Genomic DNA, 16562 nt, shown 5'->3' with positions numbered 1-16562 from the left:
TGCGGCACGAGAATTCTTTGAACCCGGGAGGCGGAGGTTGCAGTGAGCTAAGATTGCTTGACTGTACTCCAGCCTGGGCAACAGAGCGAGACTTCATCTCAAAAACAAAAAGAAAAAAATAGTGAACAGAGATCCTGGGTTGGGGCACACGGCACCTATTTTCTGGTTCCAGATCCTCCCTGTCATTTTCATTTCCTTTTTTGTGTGGTGAGGCTAAAGTGAGGAACCTAAGTCTAGGTAGATTTTCTTTTTTCTTTTTTTTTTTAAGACAGAGTCCGGCTCTGTCACCCAGGCTGGAGTGCAATGGCGTCATCATAGCTAACTACTACAACCTTTGCCTCCCAGGTTCAAACAATTCTCCTGCCTCAGCCTCTTGAATAACTGGGATTACAGGCACATGGCACCACGCCCGGCTAATTTTTTGTATTTTTAGTAGGGATGGGGTTTCACCATGTTGGACAGGCTAGTCTCAAACTCCTGACTTCGGGTGATCCGCCCATCTCGGCCTCCCAGAGTGCTGGGATTACAGGCATGAGCCACTGTGCCTGGCCGAGTAGATTTTTTTTTCTAATCTCCAGAAGAAAGCGCTGTAAAAGTCCCTGGCATGGTTAACAAGGCCTGTAACTCCCAGGCAGCTGGGCTGAGACCTGGCGAGGGAAACAGCAGAGTCAGGTTTGTCCACTGATGCCAGATGTCTTCCTCTAGAACACAAACAGCTCCTAAAAAATGCACAGCTGGAACTGAAGAAGAGTAAGAGGAAAGATTACTACAAGATTCTGGGAGTGGACAAGAATGCCTCTGAGGACGAGATCAAGAAAGCTTATCGGAAACGGGCCTTGATGCACCATCCAGGTAGAGTAGGTGGGGGCAGTGGGCTCAGTGGTAAGAACCTGCAGGGCAGGCCAACTGCCAGACTTGGTCCAGAGGTGACACCTTGGAGAGGTTCTTCACCTGAGAATAAGGTGTTGCAGATTTGTGTACCCTCCAAATTTTGGGAAATGCCAAATTCCAAAATCAGACATAAAGTGGTTTTTCTCTTAAATTTTGTTTTCTTGAAACTTTGATTTCCTCTGAGTTGTTATTTTACTGCCCATTTTAGATCGGCATAGTGGAGCCAGTGCTGAGGTTCAGAAGGAGGAGGAGAAGAAGTTCAAGGAAGTTGGAGAAGCCTTTACTATCCTCTCTGATCCCAAGAAAAAGACTCGCTATGACAGTGGACAGGACCTAGATGAGGAGGGCATGAATATGGGTGGTGAGTTGGCTGGGGCAGCCTGGGGTGAATTTGACAGCCGTAGAATGTTAGAATTTTTTCCAAAGATGCTCCAGAGGGAGAGTCTGTTTGGGCCAAATCTGATCCCTGGTCCAAACAGTAATAGACATGGAGTCAAACAAATGCAGTCAAGTGTGGCAGAGTCACAGTGTGCAGTGAGCTCTGAGGAGGCGAGCACACTAGCAAGGGAAGGCTTGGAAGTGCAGAAAAGCATGGCCCCATGGCTCATGCCTATAATCCCAGCACTTTGGGAGGCCGAGGCGAGCAGATCACTTGAGATCAGGAGTTCAAGACCAGCCTGACCAACATAGTGAAACCCTGTCTCTACTAAAAATACAAAAATTAGGCCGGGTGTGGTGGCTCATGCCTGTAATCCTACCACTTTGGGAGGCCAAAGCAGGTGGATCACCAGAGGTCAGGAGTTTGAGTCCAGCCTGGCCAACATGGTGAAACTTCGTCTCTACTAAAACACAAAAATTAGCCAGGTGTGGTGGCAGGTGCCTGTAATCCCAGCTACTTGGGAAGCCGAGGCATGAGAATCACTTGAACCCTGGAGGCAGGGGTTGCAGTCAGCTGAGATCGTGCCACTGTGCTCCAGCCTAAACGACAGAGCAAGATTTTGTCTCAATTTTAAAAAATAAGAAAGAAAGAAAAAAGAAAAATTAGCCAGGTGTGGTGGCGCATGCCTGTAATCCCAGCTACTTGAGTCTGGGAGGTGGAGGTTGCAGTGAGCCAAGATAGCGCCACTGCATTCCAGCATGGGCAACAGAGCGAGACTCCATCCCTTCCCCCCCAAAAAAGCAAAGCATGGTCCCTTTGGGGATCTGCAGGTTCAGTCTAGGAAAATAAAGGGATAGGGTGCTAGAGGCAAGTGGTGGTGGAAGGCCAGCAAGTAGCTGGATCAGAGCTCAGCGGCCATGAGGGCTGTATGTGGTAAGGAATATGGGCATTTTCCTATTATCTGGAAGTTCTTCTTTACCCACTGCAAAGTGTATGCTGACATTTATGTGTGTCATACATTCCTATAAACACTCACAGATTTTAATTTCCCAAAAGACTTAGCATGATATAAAGCACAGCTATTGTCAATCTTGTTGCTCACTGTGGGCTGTCAGAGATAAGAAGCCCTGACCTGTGAGCCAGGCACGGTGGCTCACACCTGTAATCCCAGCATTTTGGGAGGCCAAGGTGGGCGGATCACCTGAGCTCAGGAGTTCGAGACCACCCTGGGCAACATATAAAATACAAAAAAAATTGTACTCTCTTCTAAAATACAAAAAATTAGCTGAGCATGGTGGCGCATGCCTGTGGTCCAAGCTACTCAGGAAACTGAGGCACAAAAATCTCTTGAGCCCAGGAGGCAGAGGTTGCAGTGAGCCGAGATTGCGCCACTGTACTCCAGCTTGGGCTACAGAGTGAGACTCCATCTCAAAAATTAATTAATTAATTCAGTCAGGCAGTCTTCACTATAAGTTGTCTGCCCAAAAATTTGCCGGGCATGGTGGCTCACGCCTGTAATCCCAGCACTTTGGAAGAACAAGGCAGGCGGATCACAAGGTCAAGACCAACCTGCCCAACATGGTGAAACCCCATCTCTACTAAAAATAAAAAAATTAGCTGGGCATGGTGTCGCACGCCTGTAGTCCTAGCTACTTGGGAGGCTGAGGCAGGAGAATCGCTTGAACCCGGGAGGTGGAGGCTACAGTGAGCCGAGATTGCGCCATTGCACTCCAGCCTGGCAACAGAGCAAGACTCGTCTCAGAAAAGAGAGGCCCTGACCTGTGAACGGTGCACAGACCTACCATCTCTTCCACTAAGAAAATCTCGGTTCACTGCAACCTTTGCCTCCCGGGTTCAAGCAGTTCTCCTGCCTCAGCCTCCTGAGTAGATGGGATTACAGACACCCACCCCCATGCCTAGCTAATTTTTGTATTTTTAGTAGAGACGGGGTTTCACCATGTTGGCCAGGCTGGTCTTGAACTCCTGACCACAAGTGATCTGCTGGCCTTGGCCTCCCAAAGTGCTGGGATTACAGGCGTGAGCCACTGTGCCTGGCCTTCTATTGCAATTTATTTATTTGTTTATTTTTTTTATGTTTTTGAGACAGGGTCTCACTCTGTCGCCCAGGCTGGAGTGCAGTGGTGCAATCTCAGCTCACAGCAATCTCCACCTCCCGGGTTCAAGAAATTCTCCTACCTCAGCCTCCTGAGTAGCTGGGATTACAGGCACCTGCCACCACACCCGGCTAATTTTTATATTTTTAGTAGAGACGGGGTTTCACCACATTGGCCAGGCTGGTCTCAAACTCCTGACCTCATGTGATCCGCCCACCTTGGCCTCCCAAAGTGTTGGGATGACAGGTGTGAGCCACCGCACCCAGCCAGAATTTAAAATAAGAATGATGGTACTATATAGATAATACTGAGTCCTCTCCAGTTCAGTGTGGGGGGATTTGTGTTTAATAAACCTAGGTTCACCATAATAAACGTTCCTCTGCCCAGCAGTTAAGAAGAGCTATAAGCAGTCAAAAGCTAGTGAAGAGTTTTTGTTTTGTTTTGAGACGGAGTCTCGCTCTGTTGCACGGGCTGGAGTGCAGTGGCACGATCTCGGCTCACTGCAAGCTCTGCTTCCTAGGTTCACGCCATTCTCCTGCTTCAGCCTCCTGAGTAGCTGGGACTATAGGCGCCTGCCACCACGCCTGGCTAATTTTTGGGGTTTTAGTAGAGACAGGGTTTCACTTTGTTAGCCAGGATGATCTCGATCTCCTGACTTCGTGATCCACCCGCCTTGGACTTCCAAAGTGTTGGGATTACAGGTGTGAGCCACCGCGCCCGGCCGTGAAGAGTCTTAAGTAGGGGCACTGTGGACCAGATTTTGGCTCTGGAAATATATTTGTGATAGAGGTGAGGAGGTGGTGGTTGGAGGGAGTAAGGAGGATGGAGATGGAAGGAAGACAAAAGGTAGGAAAGGATTGGAGGGCACAGTCAGGAGTTAGTGGTAGACTCAGCAGGAGTTGGTTGCTATTCAGATGTGTTGGGGAGAGTGACAGCCATAGCTGACTCTTGGGGTCATTCACTAAGCAGGGGAGGCCCAGGAAGATACGCAGATGCAAGCAGAAAAACTCACTCTGGGCACAAGGTGGCTGTGGGATCACCTGGTGGGGATCAGTCCTTCTGTGTAACTTGGGAAGTCAGTCAGGGATGGGGCCATCAGACATGCTGTGGCCTCGCAAAAGTGCACAGTCAGTCAGGCAGGAGTTGGATTTTCCAGTTCTGCTGCTTTCGCTGCCATGTGATCATGGGCAAGTTACTTGAACTACCTACACATGTTTTGTTGAGTATTAGTTGGGAATGATACTTACCCTGACAAATCATTACTAGGATTAACTAATGTAATGTATGCAAAGTACCCAGTACCTTGCACCTAGTAGGTGTTTTTGTTGGTTTGTTGTTGTTGTTATTGAAACAAGGTCTCGCTCTGTCACCCAGGCTGGGGTGCAGTGTTGTGATCATAGCTTACTGCAGCCTCGAACTCCTGGGCTCAAGCAATCCTCCCACCTCAGACTCCCAAAGCGCTGGGATTGTAAGTGTGAGCCACCATGCCCAGCTAATAAACCATAGCTTTTTTTCTAGCCTAGAGTCTACAGAGTAAAAGACATGGAATCAAATACGGTAAATCCTAGATCTTGTTCTTATATTTATTTTTGGTAACATTTAAGTGACACATTTTATCCTTTTTAGTAGCCGCTCCAGCATTATAGGGAAACAGAATATGGGGAAAGTCTTGTGTAAGTGCAAATGGCATTCCATTTGTTGAGAAAACAGCCCAGTGAAGCAAGCTGAAGCGGAGAAAGCTTTCCTTTGGGGCAGCACTTGGAAGGAGAAGGGAACATGTCCTAGGAGTGGGATCAGGTAGCATGTTTTGCACGGGGTGGGGCAGGTTGGCTCACCTGCAGTCTGAAGTGTTGGGAAAAGAGGGAGTGAGACTCTCCAGGAAAGCTTTGGAGATCTGTTCTCAGTGTCATCAGGTCTCTTCAAACATTTCTAATTTTTCACCTTTTCTTCCCTTCCATGTTACTTGCCTTGCTCTACAGATTTTGATCCAAACAATATCTTCAAGGCTTTCTTCGGCGGTCCTGGAGGCTTCAGCTTTGAAGGTAGGTGGGCCTGCTGTTGCTGGGAGTTCCCAGATCACAGGCCAACACACTCACTGCCACTTAGGCAGCTCTTCGGGAGTCAGCGGGGCCATGAGAGGGGGCGGCTGAATTCTCATCTAGCATGGCATCTATCTACTCGGCTGTTGCTAAGGATGAAGACAGGAAGGCACCCCTTGCCTTGGGACCTTTAGCCACTGCATCTCTGCAGGGTCAGGGGGCATCTCTGACTGCCTACTACCGAGGCTTCTCTACAAGAGCAAAGGTGTTTAGAAGCTGCCTACGTATAATACGGTCACCTGCTCCTTCTTGCACCCCAAAACAGCCTGAGCTGTTTGATACCCATAGAGTTTCTGTCTGCGTTTGAGTTTGAAGCAGCCCTTGAAAACTTTTCCATAATCAGAGCAAAGTGATCTTCCCTAGAAAATCCAGAGCCAACTACCAAGCCCTTCTTTTCTCTTTCAGCATCTGGTCCAGGGAGTTTCTTTTTTCAATTTGGCTAATGAAGGGCAACCACCCAGAACCCAGAAAATGCAGATTCACTCAGTTTAATCTTGAATGTGGAAACAGTTCACCTCCTCCCTTCATCACGTCTCCATGTACTTAGAGCAGTTTCGTTTTCTCAGTTGGATGCCCTGTGTCTCTGTGAGTGGGGTGGAGCAAAGGGAACCAGTGCCGAAGACCGCGGGCAGGGGAGGGAGGCGGGGGTGGACAGGGAGGCAGCTTGTGAATTTTTGTTTTACTGTTTAACTTTATTAAAAAAGAAAAAAAAAAAAGAAGAGAATAAAATGTTTTGACCCTTTCTGGCCCTTTGCTCTGGCATCTGCTTTGTCTCCATAGTCTGTGAGCCAGAGCTGAGCCCGACCTGGACTTGGGGTGCAGCAAGCTGCCACAGGTAGGCTGTGAGCACCGAGCCTAGTGGCAGGTGGGGCACTCTGCCTCTCCCAGACCTGTCCCGCATGTGAGTGCTAGGCAGGCCCTGGCTGTGCCGCTGGGCCCAGCCTGACATCAGTCACGAAGAAGCGAGTTCAGAAAGCATGCTCACCTTACAGTGGGGCCCCAGAAATCACTAGAAGCTGTGTGCGTCCAAAGCTCAGGTGGGTACTGACCTAGACAGGGCAGTTTACTTACAAAGGCTCTCTCAGTTCCTGTTGCAGTGTGGGTTCCAGGGAGATGGTAGACAGAGATAAAACCCTGCCTCTTGACCCCCAGACCTGTTTGAAGTGGGACGGGTGGCTCCAGAGCTCTGGTCTGGCCACTCACTATTTTTAGCAAAAGCCCCTGGCCTTCTCTGCTCCCTTTCTGCATGCAGGAGACACACTGTTCACGGATGCAGCGGCATGCACCACGCTGTCCTGTCAAGCATGGTGTTCAATGTGAGTAGCCTTCCCAGGAGCTCTAGACAGAGACTTGAAGCTCTAGCTGAAGCTCAGAGATGGCCAGGGACAGGCCTTGACCTAGAAAGGTAACTTAGTATTTCTCTTCATCTGAGCTCCTGCCCCTTTCCTTCAAGTCTTCCCCGGCTGGTGCCTTAGCCATGGTGAAATGATGCCTGAGTCAGGCCTGGGAAGTTTCCCTTGTGGCTGACTAGGCCTCTGATGGCCTGGAAGGGAATCAAATGTTAGGTCTTCCCTGGTGCTTGAAGTTGCAGTGACCTACAGGTGGCCTTCCCTAGAGAACTGGGAGAAACCCATACCAGGAGCTTCAGGTCTTACTGAGATCTTTCTGATCCAGTGGGATGGGGACACCTGTGGGCCTGGTGCCCTGGTTAATGGGGGATGAGAGGCTTTTGTGCTCCATGTCCCTCATACCCAGCCAACCCCCACCTTCTGTATGAGTCTGAGGCCAGCCTCTGCTTTCTGCCTCCTCATGAAAGCCAACACTGTTCAGCTGCCCAACCTCACCACAGCTGTGCCCGGCCAGCAGAGGGGAGACAGGACCGATGGCCCCAAGCTGTGGGACAAAGCCAGTCCTAATACACCCAGCCCTAGGGAAGACTGAGCTGGGCACAGAAGGGTAAGAGAGACTGCACACAGCTAGGATTAACATGATTTATTTCATTATCAGTCTTACAAGTTGCTGAGGTTGGGCAAAGCCAGGATAGTAACTTAAATCCAAAGTACTTTTGTTGAGTGACAACCTGATTAGCAAGGCCCTGTTACTGAACAGAGGGCAGTGGAGGGCACCCCAGGAACCACAGCACATAGACCAGTGTTAGAAACCCCTTCCCAGAAGCAACCGGTGGGACTTGGCCCTTACCAGCCAGGGGTCTACTCCATTGGCTCTTGGTGCCCACCAGCCCCCGTTAGAGGAGGCCCAGAGGCCTCCAGAGGCACCATGGAGGCAAAATGGGCTGGGTAGAGAGCAGGACTGGAGCTTCCTCACTAGGGTGCTGCCTCTGGCCTCGATCTCCCCATCTACACAGCGGAGTCATGCCACTGCAAAGGACGGCCAATCCAGCCCCTTCCTGGAGTGAGGCCCCCAGCCAGCGGGGATGTGGTGGCTGCTTAACTGTTCTGCTTTCTTCCCTAGTTATCAAACCGTTACCTAGTTATGGTGTGCAGGGGAGGGGCAGGGACTTAGGACCAAAGGTGGGAGGTAAGCTCCTTTTTCTACCCTGGTAAATAGCCCCAGCCTTCTTGGGGCTATGCTGATTAAGAAATGGGATCACTCAGGAGGATGGCTTAAGCCCAGGAGTTTGAGGCTGCAGTGAGCCATGATCGCACCACTGCACTCCAGCTTGGGAGACAGCAGGACCCTGTCTCTAAAAACAAAGAAAAAAGACAAGGAGATGGAATCAAAGCCCAGAGGTCCTCCCTTTCTCAAAGCCACCACTAGTTCTCTGTGACCATGGAAAACTACCCTCAGCCCCATTGCCTTTTGCCTCTGGTCAGTGGGTTTTGCGGGGTTCTGAGGTGTCTCCCCACTCGCCCAGCTCTGGGCAGAGCGGCTGGGCTGGGCTGGGGCTGAGCTAACTAGAACCTGGAAGCAGGGCTCGGGGTTCTGGCTGTGGCCCCATTCCTGGCTTGGTCCAGCCTCGTTAGCTTTGGTCCAGGTTCCTGAATGGTGCCTCCCCGCCCACCTTGTGTTGGGAGTGTGAGCATTAGAGGGGAAGAGGGCGGACAGGAAGGGAGGGTCAGTTATTTTACAAGTTTTTAAAAAGTTATAGGTAAGTTAACTTTGAGTAAAAAAAAAAAAAAAAAAATCACAAAACAAGGATCAAGCAGAGGGCACGTTTCCCTCTCCTCCCCTTCCCTTCTAGGGGCATACGTGGTGGTGAGAACACTCATATGATGGTGCAGGACGGCAAGGCGCCCCCCTTCCGGCTGCCTTGCGTGGACACGGGTTTGCCTTTTCCGTAGTACCCCGTGAAGATGGCCCTGACCTCCATGTTCTTGGCCAGGTTCAGCATCCAGCGCCCATTGCCCAAGGAATAGAGCTTGCCCCGGCTTAGCTCGCCCACCTCCTCGCCTCGGCTGCCCCCCTTCTCCTGCCGCAGAATCTCTAAGAGGTCAAGGCCTGTCTGCACGGCCTCTACATCAGCTGCGCAGCCGAGGGTGATATGGGCGCGGCTCCCCCGCGGCAGGTTGTCAGTGGGTGACAGCTTGTCCACATCACTCGGCCACAACTGCAGCTGCTGCTCACTCAACTCCACCCGGGCCCCAGTCGTCTTGGGTGTCACAAAGAGGGCAGAGATGGTCAGTGTGAAGGCCTTGGAGTAAGATTTCTTTACCACCTGGGGAGAGTGAGAAAGAGGGGCCCAAGCTAGAGATGGTGGGCTCTTGAGGAACAGCTGACCCAGGGAGGGTCCCTCCTGGAGGAGAGGAGGGGAAGTCTAACAGAAGTGAGCACAGCTGAGCAGGGGTCAGGTATAGGCCCAGCATCCACTAACACCTGTGGCACGCACCTTCCCCAGGCGCTCCAGGCTCAAGTGAGAAACTCGAAGGCACTCAGACAGGGCCACATGGGGAGAGCCGGACTTCCTGAGGGAGCCCAGCTCCCTGCACACTTGCTTCCGGCCTCAGCAGGCTGGCTGACCTCTCGGTGCCTTGGCTTCGTCACCCGTAAAACAGGGAGAACCAGAGCCTACTTCAGAGTTAATGTGGTTATGGGAGTGACTAGGTGAAGAGCCCACAAGGGTGTCCGCGCACACAGCAGCTGCCACTGTTGGCACTGCTCAGCTTCCCCTGGGACCCAGGCAGCGCCCTGGAGGGCAGGGTGAGGTCAGACTTGCCCTTGATGGAAACCTGCTCTTACACTTTGGTTCCCATCTGATAAGTCTGCTTCTATCTGATTCTTTGAGAAAGCCCATCCCATCTCAGCATAAAAGCTTTTCTATTTTTGCTCACGATCCCTTGTCCCAACAGTGTCTGGCATGAAATGGGTACTTAATAAATGCTAAATGAAGGCATGGTTAGGGATGGCAGCTCAGCCGTTACATATTCATTCCACTATGCTAGGGTGTTGGAACCACAGGGGTCAACGAAACCTAAAAACGCCCTCAGGGAGCTTCCATTTGGGAGGACACTCCAGTGAACAGACAAATGGTTGTGCTAATAACCTAGGCAGAGAAGTGGGAGAGTGGACTTGGGGGTGGACACTTGGAGGCTGAAGACTGTGTGGATCTGGGCGACATGCCTGGCATTCAGGGATCACTGTCAGTGGCGGTGTGGGTGTAAGGTGCCAGCTGTGTGGTGCAGAAAGGTCTCATACCCATTAGCCAATAAGCTTCACTATCGTATGAAACTTCCTCACTCTGGGGCCAGGCCAGACCTCAGACCTGGGGACCTCAGTGCACCAGGCTCCCTGGTGGTGAGGGACTCCTAGTCTTTGGAAGGTAAAACAGGCTCAGAGAGGCCAGAGCAGGAGCCCACTGTGGACCAGCATTCTCCATGAATCTGCAGAAGGCGGAGGTGCTTGGGGGCAGGCGAATGCACAGGCTGGCGATACTGCCAGGGCAGGCTCCTTAGAACCTGCAGCTGAGGTCTGTGCAACTATGCCTGGGGACAGGGGAGCTAGGAGGAAGAGATGCCATTTTTCTTGAGCTGCCATCTGGTTTTGGTCCCTGCCTGGCCAGTACCCATCTCCAGAAGATGCCACAGCCCCTTCTCCCGCAACCTCCCACCTCCCCCATGTGTCCCTGGGGAAGACTCACATCTTGTTGAGCATAATCCTCCGCCCCGGGAGCCTTCCCGTAGTCACAAAACTTGGTTGTGCAGTGCAGCACGCCTGGGGGTCTCTTTCCAAAGTAGGTGACCAAGTCCATCTTCTCCCTGGGCTCATCCCCAGGGACAACTGCCAGGAGAAAAAGGGTGCAGTCAGGGCAGGGGAGCAGGGGCATACCATCACCCGCCACCAGGACCACAGAGGCCCAGCGCAAAACACTCAGACGCTAAGCATCACCTCTCCAGCAACCCACTACAGTTCATTTGTTAGGTGGTCAAACTAATGGCAACTTTAGAGCAATAAAAAGTTAAAATTCTCAGGCCGGGTGCGGTGGCTCACACCTGTAATCCCAGCACTTTGGGAGGCCGAGGTGGGCGGATCACGAGGTCAGGAGTTCAAGACCAGCCTGGCCAAGATGGTGAAACCCTGTCTACTAAAAATACAAAGAAATTAGCCGGGTGTGGTGGTGGGTGCCTGTAATCCCAGCTACTCGGGAGGCTGAGGTAGAGAACTGCTTGAACCCAGGAGGCAGAGGATGCAGCGAGCCGAGATTGTGCCACTGCACTCCAGCCTGGGTGACAGCAAGACTACGTCTCAAAAAAAAAAAAAAAAGAGGCCGGGCGCGGTGGCTCAAGCCTGTAATCCCAGCACTTTGGGAGGCCGAGACGGGCGGATCACGAGGTCAGGAGATCGAGACCATCCTGGCTAACACGGTGAAACCCCGTCTCTATTAAGAAATACAAAAAACTAGCCGGGCGAGGTGGCGGGCGCCTGTAGTCCCAGCTACTCGGGAGGCTGAGGCCGGAGAATGGCGTGAACCCGGGAGGCGGAGCTTGCAGTGAGCTGAGATCCGGCCACTGCACTCCAGCCTGGGTGACAGAGCAAGACTCCGTCTCAAAAAAAAAAAAAGAAAGTTAAAATTCTCTGTCTTTACATTGTATAGATCTTTCCATCTCTTCCCCAAACTCTAAGGCATTTGTAACAGAGGCAGGCAGTACAGGCCAAGGGAATCTAAGATTTACTAGCACCACATCTCAAAGGGGAAGCAAGTCATGGGAAGTGGGGTGGAAAGAAAACAGAGGGCTGGGAACAATGTGGTACAGTGGAAACAGCCAGAACACAGTGAACATCTCAGCCCTGCCGCGTACCAGCCATCAGCCTGGGGCAAGTGACCAACCCTATCTATCAATCCAGCATAACCGTTAGGGTGACCATACACCCCAGTGTTCCCAGGACCACCAGGAAACTATCAGTAGTGACCCATTTCACTCAGGGGCCCATCTGGACAGTCACAATGTCACCATCAGTTTAATACACACCTTGCAGGCCGGTTTGGGGGATGAGAGCCTATGGGGGCCCTCCTGGTACAGGAAGGGTCTTGGGCTATAATGGGGTGACATTATGGGGCTGGAAGACACAAAGGGGAGTGGATTATCTGTGATTTTCATTTCCAGACTCCACACCTGTGGCTGTCTTTGGAGTCACTTGCTTTTTCCTGTTACATTCTGAATTGAGTCCCCGTGAGGATGTCTTGCCCTCTCTAGAGGGGAGGAAGGCCTCTCCTGAGAGCAGCCTTGCTGGTCTATTACATTTCTCCTGCTGTAACCCTGGGCAGAAAAAGATTCCAGTTTTCCTTCACAAATAAAATAGGCTGGACATGGTGGCTAGCGCCTGTAATCCTGGCAACTTGGGAGGCCGAGGTGGGTGGATCACTTGAGGTCAGGCGTTTGAGACCAGCCTGGCCAACATGGTGAAACCCTGTCTCTACTAAAAATTTATAAATTAGCGAGGCATGGTGGCGGGTGCCTGTAATCCTAGGTACTTGGGTGGCTGAGGCAGGAGAACTGCTTGAACCCCGGAGATGGAGGTTGCAGTAAGCTGAATTGCCCCACTGCACTCCAGCCTGGGCAGCCGAATGAGACTGTCTCAAAATAAATTAAAAAATAAAAATAGGCTGGGCGTGGTGGCTCACACTTGTAATCCCAGCACTTTGCAAGGCCAAGCGGGGTGGAACACAAGGTCAGGAGTTCAAAACCAGCCTGGTCAAGAGATAGTAGAAAACCTGTCTCTACTAAAAATACAAAAAATAAAAATAAAAATTAGCCAGGCATGGTGGCAGGTGCCTGTATTGCCAGCTACTTAGGAGGCTGAGGCACAGAACTGCTTGAACCCAGGAGGCAGAGGTTGCAGTGAGCCAAGATCATGCCACTGCACTCCAGCCTGGGCGAGAGAGAGAGACTCCGTCTCATAAATAAATAAATATTAAAAGCAACTTTGAGCAGTAGTCACTCCAGGGCAAAGCCACCAGCTCACAGGTACAGGGCTTGCTCCTGGCCAATGTCACTGCAAGCACCACAGTTCACTGCAGAGTTCAAGTTTAGGAGCTGAGGAGAAAAAAGTTCTCTGAGAACCCATACTGGCACAAATTCCCTGCTTCTGTGCAATATACACAATGTCAACAAACCAGAGTGGGGCTATTTTCAGGTATGAAGATCATGTAAAATTGGGGGTGGCTGGGCGCAGTGGCTCACGCCTGTAATCCCAGCACTTTGGGAGGCTGAGGCAAGCAGATCACCTGAGGTCAGGAGTTCGAGACCAGCCTGGCCAACACTGTGAAACCCCATCTCTACTAAAAATACAAAAATTAGCTGGATGTGAGGCCGGGCACGGTGGCTCAAGCCTGTAATCCCAGCACTTTGGGAGGCCGCGATGGGCGGATCATGAGGTCAGGAGATCGAGACCATCCTGGCTAACACAGTGAAACCCCGTCTCTACTAAAAAATACAAAAAAAAAAAAAAAAAAAAAAAAAACTAGCCGGGCGAGGTGGTGGGCGCCTGTAGTCCCAGCTACTCGGGAGGCTGAGGCAGGAGAATGGCGTAAACCCGGGAGGCGGAGCTTGCAGTGAGCTGAGATCCGGTCACTGCACTCCAGCCTGGGCGGCAGAGCGAGACTCCGTCTCAAAAAAAAAAAAAAAAAAAAAATTAGCTGGATGTGGTGGCACACACCTGTAGTCCTAGCTACTGGGGAGGCTGAAACAGGAGAATTGCTTGAACCTGGGAGGCAGAGGTTACAGTGAGCTGAGATAGTGCCACTGCACTCCAGCCTGGGCAACAGAGGGAGACTCTGTGTCAAAATAAATAAATAAATAAATACAATTGGGGGCAACCAGAAATGGCCTAAAGGCATATAGATGGATTAGTGGGTGACATTTCTCCAACAGGTCACTGCAGGAGAGCCACCAGGACCCCTCTTTATCCCAAACTTACCATTGGAGCAAAAAGCCCATGCCAAGAGAGAACCCGGCTAGAGTAGCCAGAGTCCAGGGTTCAAGCCCGTAAACCCCACATCCCTCCTGGGCCCGTGTTTTTCCATCTGAAAACAGGTTTTGGCCTAAGTGTGTGTCCTCTGGAGCTGTAAGATGCCACAAACCCATGAGTAAATAAATCAAGTAGCCCAAGGCCTGAGAACCATCCCCAGTGAAGCCACAATAGTCCTAGTTTTAATTTTTTTGTAGCTTACAATTTCATGTCATTATTATTATTTTGGAACATTATTCTGCTGCTAAAAATGAGTTGGAAAACACTGGGCTTGATTCCCCCTCTAAGATTACATTAGAAGAGGACATATTTCCTGTTACTACAGTTTTTCCGACCTCCAAGACGGGACGGTGGTCTACATTCAACCTGGGAGAAGGGTGTCAGAGAGAAGAGGGCTAGAAGGAAAGGTGTAGTAGGAGGAAAGGAGCTCTGGGAAGCCCCCGTGTTCCCAGTGTGCTGCCAATTCCCCAAGGCTACCACTGGGACACACTGCTTGCCCCTGCCCGCTCTGAGGTGAGCCTTTCTCTGCCTCCTGCTGCTTCGTGCCCCACCCTATGGTCCTATGCCCACAGCGCCCTGTGCCCAGCAAGGTAGGCTTATGAATAAGGCCCCACCCTGCCACCTACATTGTCGCAGCTCCTTCTTGAAGGCCTTGTGGTTCCCCAGCTCTTCCAGGAAGACCTGGCCGGCTTTGCGGAGGATCTCGGAGCTCTTCTTGGACAGGAACCAGCCGAAGTAGAGCGGCAGGAAGTCCTTCTCCAGCCCAGGCTTCAGCTTCTTCAGGTCATCAGCCGACAGCTGCCACTGGTTCTTCTCCTTGAGCTGGGCACAGTCCAGCCGCCACGCCGTCTTGGGCTCCACCAGCACCACCTGGTACTGGTACTGGTCGGCCATTTCAAAGAGCTGCTCCAGCCGTTCCCGCTCGTGGTTGGTGTCATCTAGCACAAGAATTCTGATATCCCGGCGGCGGCAGTAGGCAGCCAGGTCCTCATCGAGCCGCTTGTACTCCTCGGAGAAGGCTCCTCGAGCGCCGGGGGTGATCTTGTAAGCGTCGGCCGACACCATCTTGGTGCCATCACGGTACTTGTCCACGATGGCCCGTGCCAGCGTGGACTTGCCGCTTCCTGGCAGGCCGCGCAAGATAAAGAGCGTCTTGCACTCTTGCAGCGTGGCCACCGTGTCCTCATCCTGAAGGAAGGGAAACTGCAGCTCAGGCTTGTCCTTGGCCCCTGAGGATGACATCTTGCGGAAGAAGATCTTGGGCAGGAATGTGTGGCTTTTTCGGGAGAAGCCTCTGTTCTGTGTAAGGAGGGGAAGAGATGTTAGCCCAGGTCATTCGCGGGCTCCCCGCCGGCCTTACCCCTAGTCCCTAGACTGGGTGTGGGTGCCTTCCCAAGCAGGGCAGTGCTGGACCTTCTGTCCCTTTCGGTCCGGGAGCACCTTTCCGCTTCTGGTCGTGGAGGAGGAAGAGGGAAGCTTGTCTGAAGCTCTCCTAAGCGTGCGCTTTCCCCATTGCTGCCACCTCGGAAAGGAAAACGTGCTGGAGGCATGCAGGGCGTGCCAGGAGCCTGCGGTTCTGGGACTGGCCTCACTCTTATATGCTTGGCACCTACTAAGGACGTCCTCTTTGGAGGTGGGGGTCTCTGTGTCTGGGCCAAGCCACAGCTGCCACGGCTGAGTGCACAGAGAAGGGTGGGGAGTGGAGAAGGGTTACCCCAAGACTGCCTCCCTTCCCCCAACAATGGTCGCAACAGATAATACTCTCTTGTCTGGCATGCGGGGACAATGGTCCCACAGAAGGGCTGGTGGGGGGCAGGGCAGGAGCGCACTGGACAAAGGCCCTCTTTCACCGAGCCTGCCACCTCCTCCTCTACCCTCTCCCGGCCCCCACAAAGTCGTGGTCTTTGTGCCTGTCCAGGACAAAGCAGCACAGGGCACCTGCAATCAGGATCCAGCTCTGCCCGCCGCTGTGCTGTGTGTCTGAACCGCCTCTCGGAGCCACTTGTTTTCCTGTCTTCTAGACGCCACAAGAGACGGCAGCTTTTACCGTAAAGGGTCCCCTCCTCTGAACTGGCTCCGCCTCCCGCGCGCACCCGGGCGCGGGGCAGCGGTTCCGCATGATGAGACGGTCCCGAGTCCCCTACTGAGGAACGCTACCGTTTCCCTCTCCAGCGGCCTCTCCGGCACTCCGAACCCCCCGCCCAGCTTCTTCCAGACCTCAGGGCTGCTCTGAGTACCAAGACAACTGGAAGTCGAGTCCGGAGCGCCAGGTCCTCGTTTGCAAGACGCTTCCTGCCGAGGGGCCCCGACACTAGTTTCCTGCCCCGGTGCTACCCCGTGCCCGGCCCCGCCTGGCCTCTCACCATGATGAGGAGGGGCGCCGCCGTCGCCGCCTCTGTCGGCACCAGCGCTCCGGGGCCGCCCGCCTGCGCGGAGGGACACGGGAGTCCAGCGGTGGCACGACCCGAGCCCGGCCGCTTTACATAGCCCGGGGGCGGAGCGGGCACCCGGGCGGGCTGGGGCGGGCCGTCCCCTCTGCGCGCAGGCGCTGCGAACCGAAACCCGAAACTCCCGCCGCGCGCGGGAACCCCGGCCCGGCCCCGCCCCCTGCGCGCGCCCGCCCCGCCACGCGCACCCACTCACTGCGCCTGCGAG

At 52.8% G+C, this 16562-nt stretch overlaps 2 protein-coding genes across 6 annotated transcripts in view; one reads left to right on the top strand and one right to left on the bottom strand.

Moving 5' to 3' along the window:
* DNAJC7 (DnaJ heat shock protein family (Hsp40) member C7) overlaps positions 1–6243 on the top strand; it is a 42949-nt gene extending 36706 nt beyond the window's left edge. For 2 of the 3 annotated variants that reach the window (XM_025361579.1, XM_025361578.1), the window contains 4 exons: positions 706–852; positions 1100–1252; positions 5364–5426; positions 5889–6243. In XM_025361579.1, the coding sequence (XP_025217364.1) occupies positions 706–852; positions 1100–1252; positions 5364–5426; positions 5889–5926 (401 nt within the window). In that variant the 3' untranslated portion in view covers positions 5927–6243. Of the gene's footprint in view, positions 1–705; positions 853–1099; positions 1253–5363 lie in introns of all 3 variants that reach the window. The other variant, XM_025361577.1, reaches the window with a different exon arrangement.
* A 1217-nt stretch (positions 6244–7460) lies between these two features.
* Positions 7461–16462, bottom strand: CNP (2',3'-cyclic nucleotide 3' phosphodiesterase). Of its 3 annotated transcripts, none has more exons than XM_025361581.1 (4): positions 16271–16462; positions 14534–15206; positions 10579–10718; positions 7461–9159 (listed from the first exon to the last, which is right to left on the bottom strand). In XM_025361581.1, the coding sequence occupies exons 1-4, from the start codon at positions 16271–16273 to the stop codon at positions 8710–8712; spliced, it is 1266 nt and encodes a 421-aa protein (XP_025217366.1). In that variant the 5' UTR covers positions 16274–16462; the 3' UTR covers positions 7461–8709. The 3 variants fall into 3 exon arrangements, with proteins under 3 accessions (XP_025217366.1, XP_025217368.1, XP_025217367.1); XM_025361583.1 differs by having other exon boundaries at positions 14534–15201; positions 16271–16433; XM_025361582.1 differs by lacking the exon at positions 16271–16462 and adding an exon at positions 15846–15960.
* Between the last annotated feature and the right edge of the window lie 100 nt (positions 16463–16562).

The sequence above is a fragment of the Theropithecus gelada genome, chromosome 16, assembly GCF_003255815.1.
Source record: "Theropithecus gelada isolate Dixy chromosome 16, Tgel_1.0, whole genome shotgun sequence".
In the NCBI taxonomy this organism is placed as follows: domain Eukaryota; kingdom Metazoa; phylum Chordata; class Mammalia; order Primates; family Cercopithecidae; genus Theropithecus; species Theropithecus gelada.
This window is presented reverse-complemented; position numbering and strand designations above follow the sequence as displayed.

What these genes read in the sequence shown, in the direction of transcription:
- CNP (XM_025361581.1), bottom strand. An exon ending in CAAGAAGGAGCTGCGACAAT is followed by an intron (nt 10,719 to 14,533) that starts GTAGGTGGCAGG and finishes TTCTCCTGGCAG; the next exon opens with TTGTCCCTGGGGATGAGCCC. An exon ending in AGGATTATGCTCAACAAGAT is followed by an intron (nt 9,160 to 10,578) that starts GTGAGTCTTCCC and finishes CACTCTCCCCAG; the next exon opens with GTGGTAAAGAAATCTTACTC.